Below are 18,393 nucleotides of genomic sequence, written 5' to 3'. Positions count from 1 at the left end.
TTTTGGTTCTCATACTGTTTCAGAGGGCTGGTTCACACAGAGGTTTAGTGTGAATCTGGCACTACTTGCAGCCCCGTTTAATTCACAGCGTTTACATGATGTATAAGGCAAGGCGAAGGTAAGCCACCACTTTCCCCTTTAAATCGCATCCAATCCAATTCTAATCTGAAAAGGGAAGGAAAAACTGTCTGTGCTTCACATCTCTAGGGCTTTGCAGACGCTTAGCTCCAATACTTTTGTGAGTCCATACCCACTCCCTCCTCCTCCCTTTGTTCATGTCATTTCCTGCTGGCTCCCATTCTGCAAGCCTGCTGCAAATTGTGCTTTTTTTTCTTCCCCCCCTAACTTGTGCAAAAAAGCATAACACTGTTCAAACAAATATTTGTATTTCTGCTGGATTCTGAAAATACAAATAATTGCACTAGAGGATTTTTTCCTTTTTTTATGAAACTTACTCTGGAACAAACTGAGCATGCTTGGTTGCCAAAGTAACTAGAAGAAGTGGTAGTTTGACCTTAAGAGGGCATGGTCATTAAGAAGCTGCATGATTGACCCATTCCCTTCAGTGGGGACTGAAAACAGCGGATTGGAAGGCAGTAGTGTGAACCTTTAAACTCTATAGCGATGGGAAAAGCTTCATCTTTAAAACAGAGTTCAGCTCTTGTGTGCATGAGCCCAGAAAGTGCAAATTTGATAGATTTGGCTTGAAATGCAAACTGAATAGCATTTCTCGCCCATCTCTACTCAGGAACTGTGCATTTGTTCCTACTCTCTGCTTCCTGTACTCTAACCAGTTACAAATCCACAATAGGACCTCTTATCCCATCACTATTAAGACTGCCAAATGTTTTTGAAAAATCCAAGTAAACAATGTCTATCAGATCACTCCTATTCAAATGCTTGTTGACATCTTTGCCGTGAAGCAGAATCTTGTTTTGAAAACAGCATTCTTGAAAGAGAAAAGAATCAGAGTGCCAGGGACAGCAGGTGCGTACAGTGCCATTCCACCTGCATCTGACGCAGTCCAGAATCCTAATGCTCACACCTAGAGTTCATCCTGCCCACTCCAGATGTCCTTCATATCAATGACTTATAAAATGAATGGAAAGCTCAGCTTTGTTCCATATGCAAGGGTTAGGGATTAACTGCGGAGGAAATGCACTATCCATGTTGAAGGAGCTTTCTGTAAGTATGCAAAATTCACCTTCTGCCATGGCCATAAGTAAGGAGCTCTGACAGGATAGAAATAAAAATCAGATACTGTGAGCAACAAGGGGTTATAAGCAATGGCCCAATTGTATAGCCAGTACATTTGAGGCTAAGGCTGCCACCTTTTGTTACGACACCTGCTCTTGTGAATTAAGCAGCAGCCCAGCATGAAGCTTTCCTGAGCAAAAAGAAAAAAGTAATGGCAAAAGGGCCACCTGCTAAATATTCACATGTCAGGCTGTTCATATAGGCACAAGATCAGGGCCAGGTAAAAAAAAGGGTGGCAAGTTTCAACCCTCTTAAAGCTCCAGTGAAGTCCCACTGACCTCCCATGTAATCCCAGATTTAACTGCAAAGCACTTGGTCACAAAGCAATATGGAAGAATCGCCATGGGGCATATGGTAGCTACCCTTCCCATCCTTCTAGAAAGCTATCAGGACTTCTGCTGTAACACAGAAAGGATCAGAACGATGACAGAGGGGCAGATTTAAGATAAAAATAGGACAAAAATACAGAATGGCCCCAGGCTGTTAGGATTTCTGCATGACTGCTGTTTTATACAGGCTTATATAGAACTCAAGAGGAACTCTGTAGGTACTTGTACAATCCTCTCCAGAATCCAATTTGTTTTTCAAAGTGGGTGGTACAATGTGTATAAGTGCCTCATGCTATAAACAGACAGATGTAAAAGTAGCCTGCTGCAGAAATTAAAGAGACAGTGTATGCAGTGCTTCTGGTAAACTTTTTTCATTTATAAGTTTGGGAAGGAAACAAATTCTTTCAAGATTTAAAAGTTATTCAGTGATGAGAAGCAAGAATTCAGCCAAAAGAGCCAGCATGGGAGTGACTGGCACTGAACTACTACCCATCTGCCTACATGTCATGTCATCACACTAAGTCAGGGAATTAAGTTACTCGTTTGGGCAGGTCCTAAGTATGCCTTAATGATGAAGCTGCTGCATCCAGCCCTCACTCTTCATATAGAATATTATTGTGTCCCACTGTACAAGCCAGACTCCATCTTTTCAGACTTCAGAAAACAAGAATTGCTTTACTGTCAGTAAGTATGACATGAAAATTTTCACAAAATGTGCAGTGAAAACTGACTGTAAGAATAAAACTAACTAGGAAAAATCAGCAGTCTTACAGTGAATCAAAACTTGATCAAAAGACAAAAGATCAACTTGATCAAAGGACAATGGGCAACATTCAATTAACATTTTTAGGGTGCCACTACCTGTATGAGGCTTTTTTTTTTTTTTTTTTTAAAGAACATTCTCTGGAGATGCCTCTGCTTTCTTTTTTGCTTCTGGATGGGTAGCCAGTCTGCCACACTCATTGTTCAAGCCATCCAGTGACACACAAGTCCCATGTTACCTGGAAAACTGATGGTTTCCACAGGCTGGTAATTTTTTGTACCTATCTTTTGGGCTGATTTATAGCATTTTAGCTTATAAAAACATAAACAAACTACAATCTCCCATTACAGTTCTACATTATTTCAATGATGCAAAACTAGATTTTAAAATAGCATAATATTTCTCAAGATCAGAGATCAGCAGCAATACCAAATCAAATCTGTTCTATGGGAAGGATATTTTCTGTCCAATACATGATTAAGGCAGCTCAAGACTCTTGGTTTAAACAAGTTTTCCAAGGTGAATTTATGCAGTATCCAGTAAATACAATATATATGCCTTTACTTCAGTGAATGGCTTAATGTTCTTAATTTCAGTCTAATTGGCAGCATCTCGACAGCTGAAGATTTCCCTCTCACTGTATCTTCATGCTGGGTTAAAGTTTACTTTTTGGTTTGCTGCATGTTATGCAGCTATTAAAACAGAGTCTCTGTTCAAGCAAAAATGGTGTCATCTCTGCTCTGCTCCTTCTGCTATTCTGTAGTAGAAATTCTTCAGACCACCCTAATATTCCTATGGTGAGATAACCAGCACTCCAGCAAATTGTGCTTAAGCTTGTATAAAAGCAGTCCCTTGTTTTATCCTGCAGTATTTTTGATGGAAGTGCAGCACTATACTTCCCTTGGGCTGCTAGGGTACATGCCAGAAGATCATGTAGCCAATTTTAAGAGCCCCACACCTACAGGGGAGGATGGAGGTCCAGCTCCTTTCACTGTGGCCCCATCATCCACTCACTCCTCCTACCCTTTGGAGCAACCAAGATCCTCATGTTGCGGCAAAGCAAGAGGAAGAGGGCAATGGGGCTAAGGTTAGGGAAATCATGGCCGCATCCTTCAGCATTACTGTGGGCTGGTTTGCTGACAGGATGGTTCCCTAGAGACCAGGCAATGCTATCATAAAGAGCAGTTGTGCTAGCTGGCACCGATGGGAGTTGTAGTCCAAAACATCTGGAGGACACCAAGTTAGGGAAGGCTGACGCAGAGTACAATCTTTAATGGTAGTTCCAACATCAGTGTTGAAAATGCACATAATCCCAAATCCTGTTGGAAATGCACATAAGCTTTGTGAGATGGATTCAGTCATTATTCCAATTAAAAACCATTTTTTGCTGTTTAAGACTTCTTAAGAACTAGTATTGGCTTGTTTTCTTGGATGGTTAAAACGCACAATTCCATGAAAATGAAAAGAGTTCCACAGGCACCTTTATGCTATACTGGGAAACAGCACATGTTTTCTCATGCTAGGCTCCTGTGAATCCTGGATGGATCACAACTCTAAGCAGATGCTTGCATTAGTCATCGATCTCTGAACTAGTCACTAACTGCCTTCTATACCTGGCTCATTGTGCTGTGAAGGAGGAGCCACTCGATTCAGGTTGCTCTTTGGTGAACCTCTTGCTTCACACTGGAAAGGGATTGGAGCTGGTCCTTGAGGTGGCGGGAGGATGGATTGTCTCTGTTTTATCTTCTCTTGGTTTACCCTGCAGAGGAAACAATGGTTCATTCCTTTTACCAGAAGATTCTACTGACTGAACTTGACCATAGCAGAAAAAGAAAATCTTGTTTGTCCTATTTTATTTGTATTTTATTAGAATTGTTTTCAGAATATAACTGCCTAATTGTGCCCCAAAGACTCCACACTGACCCAAAGGCCTGAAAATGTTTTGCAGACAACTTATGATAAACATTGCATCTGTTTCTCCAGGTACAGGTTAGCAATATGATTGCCTACTGCTCGGGGGGCGGGGAGGCATGGCCTGCTCTTGTTCCTTTAACAAAAGTTTGACAGGAAGAAAATAGCAGATTGCGCTTTTCATGGCATGGAGCTAAACATGTATCCCTTTTTAATGTCTGCAGATCAAGGTGTTGTTAAAGTCTGGTTAAAGAATGGCGGCAACTTCAATCAGCAAAATTAATCTCTGGTGCCTGAATTAGTCTGATATTCTTCATATGGAGTGTAAATTCTGTGCCAAGAGATATTGAATTCTGCAAGTCACATATAGTGTGCAAATTAAGTTGCTAATTGTCAGTATTGTAGTGGCAAATTCAGAAGTGTAGGGTCTCTTCATCAGGGCTGGCATTAAAGGGCAGCCAGACTGGGCCCTCGCCAAGGGCCCTGTGGCCCAGAGGGGCCCCTGAAGGGCCCATCATTTGGGTAGGAAAGTAGTGCTCCCCTTCTGCAATCCGTGTCAGGATCCATGCCGCGGATCGCAAGGAGGGAGCTTCCAGGATGCCTGCCCACTTGCTCATTCCACCTACCTCTCTCTTGTCTTCGCTGCTGCACACGCAAGGCTACCATCAACCAAGATGGCAGCAGAGACTTCTTTAAGGGGCTGATGCCCCTACCGCCATCTTGGTTGATGGCAGGCATGTTCATGCATGTAGCTTACTGTGCATTCATGCTATCAACCAAGATGGCAGTAGGGGCATTAGCCCCTTAGAGAAGCCTCCCACTTCCAGGCAGTGAAAGAAAGGGGGGGGAACTATGAATTTGGTTTAGTTTGAAGTCAATAGAGAAATTGCTGTGCTATATAATACAGCTCATCCTAATATCTTCTGAATATTTTATCTGTAAATGGGACCCATCAAGATGAGTCAGGTTCCTTAGATTTTAGTGTGTGTGTGTGTATATATATTATATACATATATATATATATATATATATATAAAGACCTGGGACAAACAACAGTTTGTGTTACTAGAGGAACTCTACACCATGCCAAACTTATTTCTCTACCCTCATTCAAGTTGTTCAAAATCTCACAAGGCTGTGCACAATTTTGCTAACCTGTAATCGTATCCAAGGTACACACCTAAAACTTCAATAACTTAAAATGCGTAGGAAATTAAACAGAGGGTGGATCATGAACCTTGTGATTTCTGTACAATAGGGCAAGTGAAGCTTCTTCTTAGTCTGCACGCTAGAGTCTGCCTGTCTATATCAGCCACTTACTTGAGTGTTTGCGGCCGTATCTTCTTTCCAAACTTATGGTCAGCAAGTGCACTTTCTATGTCCTCATGTACCATCTCTGCCTAAAACACAAGATCAGTTTGGTCTCAAGACAAGAAATGGCTCATGGCAGAAAAGATAGAAATGTAAGAATGCATATGAAACTGCCTCATGCTGCATTAACACGTTTCCCCTCGTATAAGGGGGGGAGGATAATCTCGTAGCCCTCCAGATACTGTTGGACTGCAACTCCCATCATCCCTGACTATTGGCCATGCTAGCCGGGGTTAATGTGAGGTGGAGCCCAACCATATCTGACATAATGCATACTTTTTGTTGCTGTTATTTAGCAAAAAGGACAAGCACACAGGAATAGGGAATATTTTTATTGAATTACTGTCTCTTGGTGAGCGTTGCAATTTCACAGAGTACTTCTTCAGAATTTGAAGTGAGGATTCCTCAAGTCTCATGTAATGGAATGCTGTAAAGCCTCAAAGTTTTAGAGTGCTTACAATAAATGGATGTAGAAGATGGGAAACTGGAGTGTTGGAAGGCTAGCAAAGGACCTCTGTTTCCGAACGGTGGATCCAGATAAGCCCAGTCTCCTCACAAACTCCCCACAACATGTTCCTGATTAAGATCATTTATATTATACAAAAAAAGACAAATGCTTCCCACCTTGTATATCAGAAATATTACAGCTACAAATAGACTGGAAATAACAATTGCAGATGCGGTTGCAAAGATAAACTTTCAGTTCAGTCCTACAAAAACTTTGCGGGACCCTTTGGACAGTAGTCCTAGGCTGCCGTTCAGAGTTCTCTGTATGGTTTTTTCTGCTGGAGTGTCTATGCAAGGCTAGTGCATGGTCCTGATGGGGCCTTTGATTTGCATGTTTGCACTTGTCACACCAACATTTTTAGTTTTCACCCCCAAGCTACTGAAAACTCTGCTTACAAGACACTGTTTTGCTCCCCACCCCACCACTTCATTTACCTCCACCTCATCACAGTTAAAGAAGTGAATGTCAGGCTTGTGCTGCTCCGAGTCTTGACACACCAGCAGGAGTATGGATGAGTACCGCATCTGATTCAGCACAGTTTGGCAGAGTTGGACTGTTGGCAGAAGGAAATCCTCTAGTTCTTCCTAAAAGGCAAAGGCAAGGGGGGGGTTGATATTTAGAAACATTTTACTCATTGTAATAACCGTTTCAGGAAAAAGATGGTGAACATTATGGCATTTGATGCCCTCACTGTACTTTAAATCCATGAGCAGCTACAATCACATAAAGGCAGATGCACAACATTGTTGCTGGCACAGGTGTACTTTCTGGGCATTTCTTAGCAGAGGCTGATGGAAAAGGGAGGCAAAGTTTTTGCAAGGAAGCTAACAAAAATTCCTTGTATTACCTACTCCCTTGCTATAAATCTGAGTATCATGTAGAAACATGATCTTTTAAAGACATGTCGTTTCTATGTTTGCAAAGACAAGTATACATCTCTGTGTGCATTAGTAATACATTCTCAGATCCCAGCCAGAAATAGGATCTGCAGAACTACAGAAACAGTTTCCAGAGGGGTAGCCATGTTAGTCTGTTGCAGCAAAATCAACGAAGAGTCTTGTGAGAGATCCTCCAGTTTACATGTTTCACTAGCAGCTGATTACATGCCTTATTCATTCAGATACAGCTCTTCCATGCCTTCATAGAAATAGGCATGCTCCTGATGATTTAATTGCTTTCATCTTTAGCTTACCTTAACAGAACTTGAGCGTTTTATTCTTGGCTTTGCAGCTACAGAACTCTATTTTTCTCAGTTCCTATCTGGAAAATAGGGTTAGTACCCTGAAGTTTCTGTTGCAGATCCTCTGCAATATTAAAATGGAGGATAAGGCTATCAATGGCTATGTTCTACCGTCACTGTTGGAGGCTTCTGCATACCAGTTGGTGGAAACCGCAGGAGGGGAGAGTGCCCTTGCACTCAGGTCCTGCTTGTGGGCTTCCCACAGGCATCTGGTTGGCCACTGTGAGAACAGGATGCTGGACTAGATGGGCCACTGGCCTGATCCAACAAGCTCCTTGTACATTCTTAAGTTCTTCACATCTTTCCAACAATGTATTTCCCCGCAAGGCTCTAAATCTGGTCTAGGTCTCTTGGTGCTCCTGTAATGCAAGCAAGCTGTCTTTACTGGCACAACACAGAGAGCAGCATGTATTTCCATTAATGGTTAATTTAGTTCATCACTCTTATGGCTTGATTAGATTAGTCCTACCCACTAGTACCCATCCATGCAAACAACACAGCCACTGTACATGTCTCACATGTACACAGGGTGGAATCAGTCAGCCTTTCTGCTTTCGTTGTGATTGTTTTTAACACTGATTCAGCTCATCTTAATGCCCTTTAAAAAGTCTGTTGCAATTATTCAGCTAATTGGGAAACAGCATTCCTTTAATTAATTAAAAATTTACATTAAATATTACTCTTCAGCCATCTGCATCTAAAAGAGTTTTGCTGCTTACCCGAGTTTCGCAGTCCAGCAGTCGAATGGATTTGTCATTCACCTGCAACAGCATCTCTTGTGCCCAGATCTTCTCTTTGGAGTTTAGCTGTTTGAGTTTTCTGATAGCATCATCCACTGTTACAATGGCCTCACTCTTATCCATGATGAAGGTAGCTAAATGCTAAAAGAGAAAAAACAAATGCGGGGGGGAGTATAATAAGTAGGAGGCCACAAATCAATTTAATTCCATGTGAGCTAGAGTTTATGGGTTTTATTCAGGGTTCACTTATGTTCATGCTGACACTATGTTGGTTCCCACCTGCCTGCACAGCAGATGTAGTTATCAGCAAAATCAACATGATTACTCTGTCCATACACAACTATATAAAAGTGCCTGCCTGGTCACCCCCAATTCTGTGGTGCTTTACAAACAGATGAGAGAAAAGTTTCCTACAGGTCTACCTTCCTATGAATGCTTTGGGATGGTTCATCAGCAGGCACATGAGCAGCCAACAATTTCTCATCATATTACATGGCATCAAACCTGGGTTTTCAATTGAGCATGCTTGACAGGAACCTGCAGGCCAATACTGGCTCCCTCCTAGTGGTCTTGCTTGTAAACACACACTTGTAAATTCAACATGTCATATTTGTAGGTGTACACTTAAAATAGTATTAGGCATACACCTAAACAATGCAGCGATCCATACTTAGTTTCATCTCTCCACACTATATATAGTTGTATGCTTGTGCCAGAGCTAGGAATGTAGCTTTTTCCAGGCAGTAGGAAGCTAGCCAGGCATGATTGTACTTGCAGTAATTTCTAGCTCAGCTCTAAACCTGTTGTCCTAGTTAAGAAAGCATTCGGTGTTTATAACATGATATGATCTCTAGACCTCAGGATTTGCATGAACAGGCTGCTCTTGTATAAATAAAAACACCATGAGAAAGCAACACTGCAGTGCAAGGATACACACATAAACCTATCTCTGTTTGCCAGTGTTACCAGATCTTCCTAGGCTCAGTAAAATCACATAACGCTTCCCTCTGTAGTTTTATCAGCCAGCAGAGGGAAACGTTAATCAAGTGCAAGAGAGCACATGCACCTTTTCCCCATTATACTTAATCATACCATTGATATCCACTGCAAAGAGAACAGCTTCCTAGATTAGGACTGTTCAAATTTTGGCAAACTCTTCTCTAGGGATTCAGCCCTGCACCTCACTCTTCCACCTCCTATTCTTGCAAATAAAGCCCACACTGTATTCTGCCCACCAAATCAGGCTAAACTCAGCCCCACCATCACCAATTTTGTAAATCCAAAAGAAAAGGGTAGAAGCTTCTCCACTAGATGCTGATATTCCCACCAGGTTAGATAATTGAATACCTAAAATCATTCAGTTCATTGCATTGCAACAGGATAGGGAGACATTGGGATGCCACTGCAGGCAGGTGCAATGTAACATATAGTTGACCCTTAAACTCTGATAGCAAGGCGGGCATTCTCAGGGCTATGTCACAGTTGGTGATGATGGGCCACACAAATACCTTGGGAGTCTGCAGGCTACTGCCAGGCTTCCAGACATGCAAGGCCATCTCCATCAACCAGCACCTTCACAGAGACCATTACAGCAAGATAATGGCCCTGTTCACGCGTTACAGTCAACGAGTGTACAGTCTGTGTACCTGGGTACAGAAGTAGTCGGGCTGTACACTCGTACAGTTATTCACATGTAATAGTCAATGAGTGTACACTCTTTCTCACGAGCAGCTGTACCCAGGTACAGGGGGCTTCTACCTGGGTACAGAGTAACGTGTGAATACCCCTAATGATTGCTACTATTTTAGGGTTGTATCCAACATTGTGTGAGTGGAAGCCAAGCAAGCTTATACAATGGATCTTCCTCATCTGCTCCCATCCCAAGGCTCTCCAAAGGATCAGAGGGATGTATGAAACACTGCAGGCTGTGAACTGTGTTGCATAAGGCTGCAATGGGAAGGAGGAATTAGCACAAATTGGGTGGACTGTTACTGGATTCCTCCACCCAGTTTTGGGTGATACTCCTAAGTAGGGGTGGAAGGATGTGTCAGTTTCTCATTTTTCCAAGCTTAAATTTGGTTGTCCACACTTCTGCAGCAATTTTTTTTAAAAATTAATGAACTTCATGAAAATTCTTCAGCATTTTAGTGCAAATTTCCCGATAAACACATTTTTGTCTGCAGTTTCGACTAATGTACAAATGTTTGCAAGCAATTTCTTCTATTATGCATTTTTGTATGTCATTTTCACTTATATATTCAACAACAACAACAAAACTTTATTGCATATGGCCATAGGCCTTTGCAAAATACGACATAACACAAATACACATCGAAAGGCTAAAAATTTTGTACAAATTTAAAACGATTACAAGATGTTATAAGTCTTAATGTGGTTCGCCCGTAATTTCCTAGCAGCAAAGGCGAAGTTGGCTGCTGCAACTGTTGTTTGTTTACTGCTATCGGCCAGTAATTCAACAACCAGATCTCGGGGGCTTTTCCCTGCGCGCATAAGCAAGCGGATATGGTAAGCTAGGAATTTCCTTCTTGGGTCCTCATGTAGGGGGCAGAATAGCAAGTAGTGGGTGATGTCCTCTAACCGGTTGCATCCAAAGATGCATCTCCGCTCCTTGACTGGGATGCCCAGGTATCTCCCGTCCAGATAGGCCAAGGGCATCAGTTGGAACCTGAGTTCCGTGAACGTCCTGCACAGATGGGCTTGCGTCAGGACTTCAAAATAAAAGGGTCTAGCATGATTGAGTTTGACTAGGGGAAACCAGGGGGAGAAAGGGGCTACTGCAATAACTGCCCGATCCTGACTCGCGTCGTGATCGAAGACCCAGTTTCTGAGCGTGTGCGGGCTGAGGCTCAGATATTTCCCCATGGAGAGATTATAGGTCTCTAATTTTGCTTGGATCATGTCAGGCCCAGGATGTGACTCAGGAACCAGACCAACGGCTGTAATTAATTCATGTTTTATTAGGGTAATGTCCAAACAAAGACTGCGTTTTCTCATGAAGCAATACAGGGATACAGGTCCTGCGGCATTGGGAGAAAGTTGACAGAGCAAGGGACTTCTTCCCGCCTGTTCTTTAAGAAGGGGCCAAACGGGCGCGCAATCTTTCGCTCCTCCTTAACTGCCCCTCAGGTACTGCCCGCCTTCCCCCCCTTCTCTCCTGTCTTTTCAGCTGTCTGCGTGTGCGCGGTGAGGGGGGAAGCATCACCCCCTCCTCTTCTGAAGTTTCCAATTCCAGGATGGGGGATAGGGGAGGAGCTGATGGTAAACTGCCTCCCCGCTTTTCGGCTGTGAGCAGCCCTCCCTCTTTCCCCTCTTGCTCTGAGCCTGAAAGAGGGGGAGGCGTGAGAATGTCCAGGGAGGGCTCAGGCTCCCCGTTGCTAAGCGACCTTATCGCTGGCAGTTCCTCTGTTTCGTCTTCGCTCCAAAGGGGGGAAGTTCCTCCCCCTTCCCTCTGCCATCCATCTGAATACTCTTCTCCCAACTCTCCGGTATCCAGCTCCCCGGGATTGGGACCCCAGCTCTGCCTTCCGACACCATCCCCCCTCCCAGGCTGTGCCCCCCTCCCCTTGTCTGGCTTGGGACGGTGGGGAAAACATTGATGGAAAAGTTTTACCAATTCTGGAGCATGCACATCAGCTGCATCTTCCCATGATCTGTCAGCCACCCCATAGCCTTTCCAGTGAATCAAGTACTGCAGCTTGTGGCGTCTGATCCTGGAATCTAAGATCTCCTCAACTTCAAACTCAAGCTGCTCATTTACCAGGAGTGGAGCTCCGGGAGGTTCCTCCGGCCGTAACTCACTGGGAGGGGCGGCTTTCGTTAAGAGGGATCGATGGAACACAGGATGTATTTTAAACGTGTCAGGCAGCTTCAGTCGGTACGCCACGGGATTGAGTTTCTATTTCGAAAGGACCCACCCTCTTGTCTTGTAATTTTCTACATTTGCCCGGCATCTGGAGGAAGCGGGTGGACAGCCATACCTGGTCTCCCGGTTGAAGGGGGGGGGGCTCCTTCCTGTGCAGGTCAGCAACTCGCTTGTACTCCGTTTTGGCTTCGTTTAACTGCTGTTTCAGTGTCTGTTGCGCCACTTGCAATTCCTTAAGGAAGTTCTCAGCTGCCGGTACCAGCATTCCTTCTGAGCTGCTTGGAAAGACTTTAGGATGGAATCCATAATTAGCGAAGAACGGGGTTTGTTGAGTGCTGGAGTGCAGAGAATTGTTGTAGGCAAACTCTGCAAAATGCAAATATGATACCCAGTCAGTCTGTTGATAGGACACATAACTTCGTAAATATCTTTCCAAAACGGCGTTCAAGCATTCCGTCTGCCCATCTGTCTGGGGGTGATGGGCGGAGGAGAGTTTTAATTCCGTCTGCAACTGTTTCCACATTGCTCTCCAAAATTTGGCTGTGAACTGAGTTCCTCGGTCTGAGACTACGCTGTTTGGCAATCCATGCAGCCGGTAGACTTCTTTTATGAATAACTTGGCCGTTTCTTTAGCCTCTAAGGCCCCTGCACAAGGAAGAAAGTGTGCCATTTTGGTAAGTAGATCCACCACTACTAAGATGGCTGTCATTCCTTGGGACTTGGGTAGATCAGTTATAAAATCCATGGAGAGGTCCTTCCAGGGTTCGTGTGGGACAGGCAACGGTTGTAACAGTCCTGCTGGTATCCCTGTTTGTGTTTTTGTCCACAGACAGACAGAGCAGGACTTTACATAACTCTCAATATCCCGACGCATTTTAGGCCACCAGAAGTCCTTGGCCACGTTCTGAATGGTCTTGTAAATCCCAAAGTGTCCCGCTGTGATGGAATCATGACACTGGCGTAGGATTCTGAGCCTTAATTCCCCTTCTGGCACATATCTGGCGGTTTTGAACCATAACAGTCCATTTCTCCAGTGAAAGGTTACTTCTGAGTCTTGACCTTGTCCCGTCTCCTGCTGATATTTTAGCATGTCTGCATCTTCTTGTTGTGCCTTTTTGAGTTCCTCTTCCCATGAAGGCTGGCATACTCCCAACGTTAATTTCTCTGGCGGGATTACGTACTGAAGCTGGTCCTCGGATTCACTTTCTTTGTATTGTGGCTGTCTGGATAAGGCATCCGCTCTCTGGTTTTTGGCTTGGGCATGGTAAGTAATGTGGAAGTTAAACCTAGTGAAGAACTGGGACCATCTTATCTGTCTCTGGTTCAGCTTTCTGGCGGTTTGGAGGCTTTCAAGATTCTTGTGGTCGGAGCGCACTTCAATTCGATGAGAGGTCCCCTCTAGGTATTGTCTCCAGTTTTCAAAAGAGTCCTTGATGGCCAGCAGCTCCTTCTCCCAAACTGTGTAGTTCTTCTCTGCAGGCTTTAACTTCCGAGAGAAGTACGCACAGGGGTGCAGCTCCTTCCCTTCTTGGTCTAATTGTAGCAGGACCCCCCCGATGGCAAAATCTGAAGCATCTGCTTCCACTACGAAAGGGCGGTTCGGATCAGCAAAGCGCAGAATGGGCTCAGTAGCAAACCTTCTCTTCAGCTCCTCAAAGGCCTCGGTGGCGTTCTCTGTCCATTGAAACTTCTTCCCCCTTAAACAGTCAGTCAGAGGAGCTGTTAATTTGGAAAACCCTGGAATGAACTTTCTGTAATAATTGGCAAACCCCAAAAACCGTTGTACATCCTTTTTGGTGACAGGTTGGCCCCAGTCCAATATGCAGCTTACTTTCCCTGGGTCCATCTCCACGCCTTCCGCTGAGATTCGATATCCAAGGAAGTCTAGAGACTTGAGGTCAAATCCACATTTCTCTAATTTAGCATACAGGTGATTTTCTCTCAGTCTCTTCAACACCGTCTTCACATGCTGGTCGTGGTCTTCCTGGTTCTTTGAGAACACCAGGATATCATCTAAGTAACAGATTACATACGTGTCCAACAAGTCTCTAAACACGTCGTTCATGAATTTTTGAAAAATCTCTGGACTTCCACAAAGCCCAAACGGCATGACCAGGTATTCATACTGTCCGTAAGCGGTCAAGAATCCTGTTTTCCATTCATCTCCCTCCTTCATTCTGATCAGATTGTACGCTCCTCTCAAATCCAACTTCGTGAAGATTTTTGCAGAGCGCAGTCGGTCCAGCAACTCTGAGATCAGGGTCAGCGGGTAGCTGTTGGGGATGGTGATCTGGTTCAATGTGCGATAGTCGTTACAGGGTCTGAGTTCCCCCCCCTTCTTTTTCACAAACAGTAGTGGCGCTCCAGCAGGGGATTGTGAGGGGCGTATGAATCCTCGCCTCAGGTTTTTATCCAGGAATTCCTTCAGGGCCTCCCTCTCATTCTCTGTGAGGGAGTAGATTCTCCCTGATGGGATGCTGGCTCCTGGCACTAGGTCAATCGCACAGTCGTAAGGGCGGTGGGGGGGTAAAGTCTCTGCCTCTTTTTCATCAAACACATCTTTGAATTCTTCATACTTTGGCGGCAGGGTCACTTGCTCGATCTCTTGCACTGCCCCCGCTAGGGTGTTCTTGATTCCTTCAGGTTGACAGTTCTCCTGGCAATACTGTGAGATGAACCACACCACCGCCTCCTTCCAACTTATTTTGGGTTCATGCTTTGCTAGCCAGGGCATTCCCAGAATCACCTCAAAGTTCGAGAGATCTGACACGTATAGCGAAATGAACTCTTCGTGCCCAGGGATTTGAAGTTTCACTTCCTCCGTGGCTTGTGTCACCCCTCCTGACTTCAGGGGTCTCCCATCGATAGTCTCCACAGCTAGGGGAGCGTCCAGTTTCCACCGGGAAATTCCATGACGCTTGACTAACTTTGCATCAATAAAATTTGTGGAGACTCCACTGTCAATTAAGGCAGTGGAATTAAACACCACTCCTCTGGAAGTTGTAATCCGAATAGGCAAGACCAACACCCCCTTTGAGGGAGGTTGGATCGTTGGGGGGCCTTTATACAACGCTGCCCCCAGTCCACCGGCCTGCACGTGGACTGGGTGTTCTAGTTTCCCGACGGCTCGGCTTTCCCCCCTTTCAGTCCACAGTCTCTGGCCACGTGGCCCGGCTTTGAACAATAAAAGCATAAACGTTCCCAGCGTCGTCTTTCCTTTTCTTCTTCCAACAGTCTTGGCCTAGCCCCTCCCTGTCCCTCAGTTGCATTACCTGCCATCCCTGCAGTGGGAAGGGTCTTGTTGCGGGATGCCGAGGCTGAGTATCTCGGGACCTCCTGCTTCCTTTCCAGGCGCCTTCCTTCCATCCGGTGATCTATCTGTAGGCATAGCCGGATGAGCCCTGGTAGGTCAGCGGGGGGGGAGGTCCTGGCCAACTCATCCAGGATTTCAGCATTTAATCCACTCCGGTACATAAACATCAGGGCGGCGTCATTGTAACCAGTTTCCTGGGACAGAATTTTAAAAGCGTTAGTGTACTCGGAAACAGTCCCTTTAGCTTGCTTCAGAGCGCCTAGTTGCCGCGCTACTGTTTCAGCCCTTTGCGGGTCTTGAAACATCTCGGTCATCTCCTGTATAAATCCTCTGTACCTTCCTAAGACAGTATCCTTTCTCACGAGATACGGAGTCACCCATTTTGCAGCTTCTCCCTCCAGGAGGCTAATCACGAAAGCTACTTTAGCCCCATCGTCTGGAAATTCCGTGTGCCTGACATCCAGATATAACTCACATTGAGCCACGAAGATTGCCAACTGATCACTTTGTCCCGCGTATTTTGGGGGCAATCCAATGGGAACCTTCACTACGGCAGCTGGAGGGGCTGTTCGCATCTGGTCTATCGTGGCCTTCAAGGTTTGATTATCCGTCTTCAGCGCCTTGACTGCTGCTAGCAGGGCTTGAACATCCGTCTGCAAATCAGCTACCTTAGTCCTCAAGAGTTCCACTTCTTCTGTCTCAGAAGTGGGGTTCGTCCGCCCCGCTGCTCCATTTGACATCTTGTCCCAGTCAAGTGAAGAGAGCGTTGAGGGTGATTTAGGTGGCTCTGTCAAGCTGTCAGGCCCAGGATGTGACTCAGGAACCAGACCAACGGCTGTAGTTAATTCGTGTTTTATTAGCGTAATGTCCAAACAAAGACTGCGTTTTCTCATGAAGCAATACAGGGATACAGGTCCTGCGGCATTGGGAGAAAGTTGACAGAGCAAGGGACTTCTTCCCGCCTGTTCTTTAAGAAGGGGCCAAATGGGCGCGCAATCTTTCGCTCCTCCTTAACTGCCCCTCAGGTACTGCCCACCTTCCCCCCCTTCTCTCCTGTCTTTTCAGCTGTCTGCGTGTGCGCGGTGAGGGGGGAAGCATCACCCCCTCCTCTTCTGAAGTTTCTGATTCCAGGATGGGGGATAGGGGAGGGGCTGATGGTAAACTGCCTCCCCGCTTTTCGGCTGTGAGCAGCCCTCCCTCTTTCCCCTCTTGCTCTGAGCCTGAAAGAGGGGGAGGCGTGAGAATGTCCAGGAAGGGCTCAGGCTCCCCGTTGCTAAGCGACCTTATCACTGGCAGTTCCTCTGTTTCGTCTTCGCTCCAAAGGGGGGAAGTTCCTCCCCCTTCCCTCTGCCATCCATCCGAATACTCTTCTCCCAACTCTCCGGTATCCAGCTCCCCGGGATTGGGACCCCAGCTCTGCCTTCCGACAGATCATGTGTGCCCATCTCCTGGTCTTATGTTGCTCCGACCAACAAAGTTTGGGTAAGGAGCATTCATCCAACCTAAGTAGTTCCCACCAGAATCTGAAATGTGCTAGGTCTATTCTTGCTGCGAGGGAGGGTAAGCCAAGCTCCGCTCTCAGATGGGCTGTTGGGACCCCCTGAGGCAAACCCAAGATCTGCCATAAGAACTTATTTTGGAGGACTTCCACTGCCTGCTTTACCAACTCCCCCCACAGTTCAGCCCCATAAAGGATTTGGGGTAGGATTTTTGCCATGTAGACTTTAAGCACGGGGTTAATTAGTTGCCCACCTCGGCTATAAAATAAACTTCTAATTTGGCCGATTGATCTGGAGCAAGAGAGTTTAGTTGCCACCAGGTGGTGTTTCCATGAAAGTTTCTCGCTGAAATGCACGCCCAGGTATTTGAATGAGTGTGCCTGCTCTAATTTATGCCCATTCAGAGACCAGGTCGACTTGGGGCTCTTTTTGCCAAAGATCATAATCTTAGATTTGGAATGGTTAATGGTCAGGTGCTCCTCTTTACAGAAATTCCCCAGCCTGGTGAGCATCCTTTTTAGACCGATTTTATTCAGAGAGAGTAAAACCAGATCATCGGCATAAAGCAGGGACGAGATCTTACGATTCCCAGCCAATGGTGGGAAAAAGGGAAGCCAACTCTGGAATAATATATATTTATTTTTATGCACATCTTCCCCTAATAAATGCATTTTTGTAAATATTGGTTGAAGAACTTCATTGCAAAATCTGAATAAGTGCCAATTTTCAAGGATGGCTCTGTTTCAGTTCTCATATTGGTTCAGAATCTGTGAATTTGACTGATTCAGCTTTAAATGCAAACTGAATTTAATTTCTCCCCCATCCCGACCCATAAGATACAGACCACACTGTTTGGTAAGTCCCTCTGATGTTCTGGAGAGGGGGGAGGGGGAAGGAAAAGATCTGTTGTGCGAGCTTCCTGCAGGTCATGCAATGTTGGATGTAACCTTTTATGTTTATTGACAAAAACATAATACCAAAAAGAGAGCAAGACCTACAATGAATGCTGTTTGGTAAATGTGTCTGCCTATCTATCGATCGATCAACTGATTAATATAGATCATAGAATCATAGAATAGTAGAGGTGGAAGGGGTCTATAAAGCCATCTTGTCCAGCCGCCTGATCAATGCAGTCATTAATAAAAATGTTGAAGAGCACTGGGCCCAGGTACCCCGCTAGTTACCTCCCCCCCAGTTGAGAAGGAATCATTGATAAGCACTCTTTGAGTAAGATTCCGTAGCTAGGTGTGGATCCACTGACAGTTGTTGCATATCTATGTGTGTGAACAATATGTACGAGTGACCGAGTCATCAAACTAACTGAGTTGCCAGTCTGACAGCAATCACATTTACTTTGATCAAAGTTCAAGGTGAAAAATCAGCTGATGGCTGAGAAATCTTAATTAATAGGGATCAAAATGCATCCTGGTTGCTGGAGGGAGTAAAGTCTCCTCTTCAGAGGAAGTGACTGCAATAATTTTATTGCTTATTTGCAAAGGATGTATCCAGAGTTCGATTTCTTAACACAGGGAAACCCAGTGCCAGTATATTTAGGAGCTGCACTGTCTGCTCCTAAATC

At 45.1% G+C, this 18,393-nt stretch overlaps 1 protein-coding gene across 2 annotated transcripts in view; it reads right to left on the bottom strand.

Annotated features, from left to right (window-relative positions):
- EPS8L2 (EPS8 signaling adaptor L2) overlaps positions 1-18,393 on the bottom strand; it is a 131,058-nt gene that overhangs the window by 42,224 nt on the left and 70,441 nt on the right. For both annotated transcript variants that reach the window (XM_061610018.1, XM_061610019.1), the window contains exons 5-8: positions 8,099-8,260; positions 6,574-6,723; positions 5,581-5,660; positions 3,963-4,108 (exon numbers count right to left, since the gene is read on the bottom strand). In XM_061610018.1, coding sequence (XP_061466002.1) covers positions 3,963-4,108; positions 5,581-5,660; positions 6,574-6,723; positions 8,099-8,260 — 538 coding nt within the window. The remainder of the gene's footprint in view (positions 1-3,962; positions 4,109-5,580; positions 5,661-6,573; positions 6,724-8,098; positions 8,261-18,393) is intronic.

Source organism: Rhineura floridana, chromosome 2, assembly GCF_030035675.1.
Source record: "Rhineura floridana isolate rRhiFlo1 chromosome 2, rRhiFlo1.hap2, whole genome shotgun sequence".
Classification (NCBI taxonomy): Eukaryota; Metazoa; Chordata; class Lepidosauria; order Squamata; family Rhineuridae; genus Rhineura; species Rhineura floridana.
This window is presented reverse-complemented; position numbering and strand designations above follow the sequence as displayed.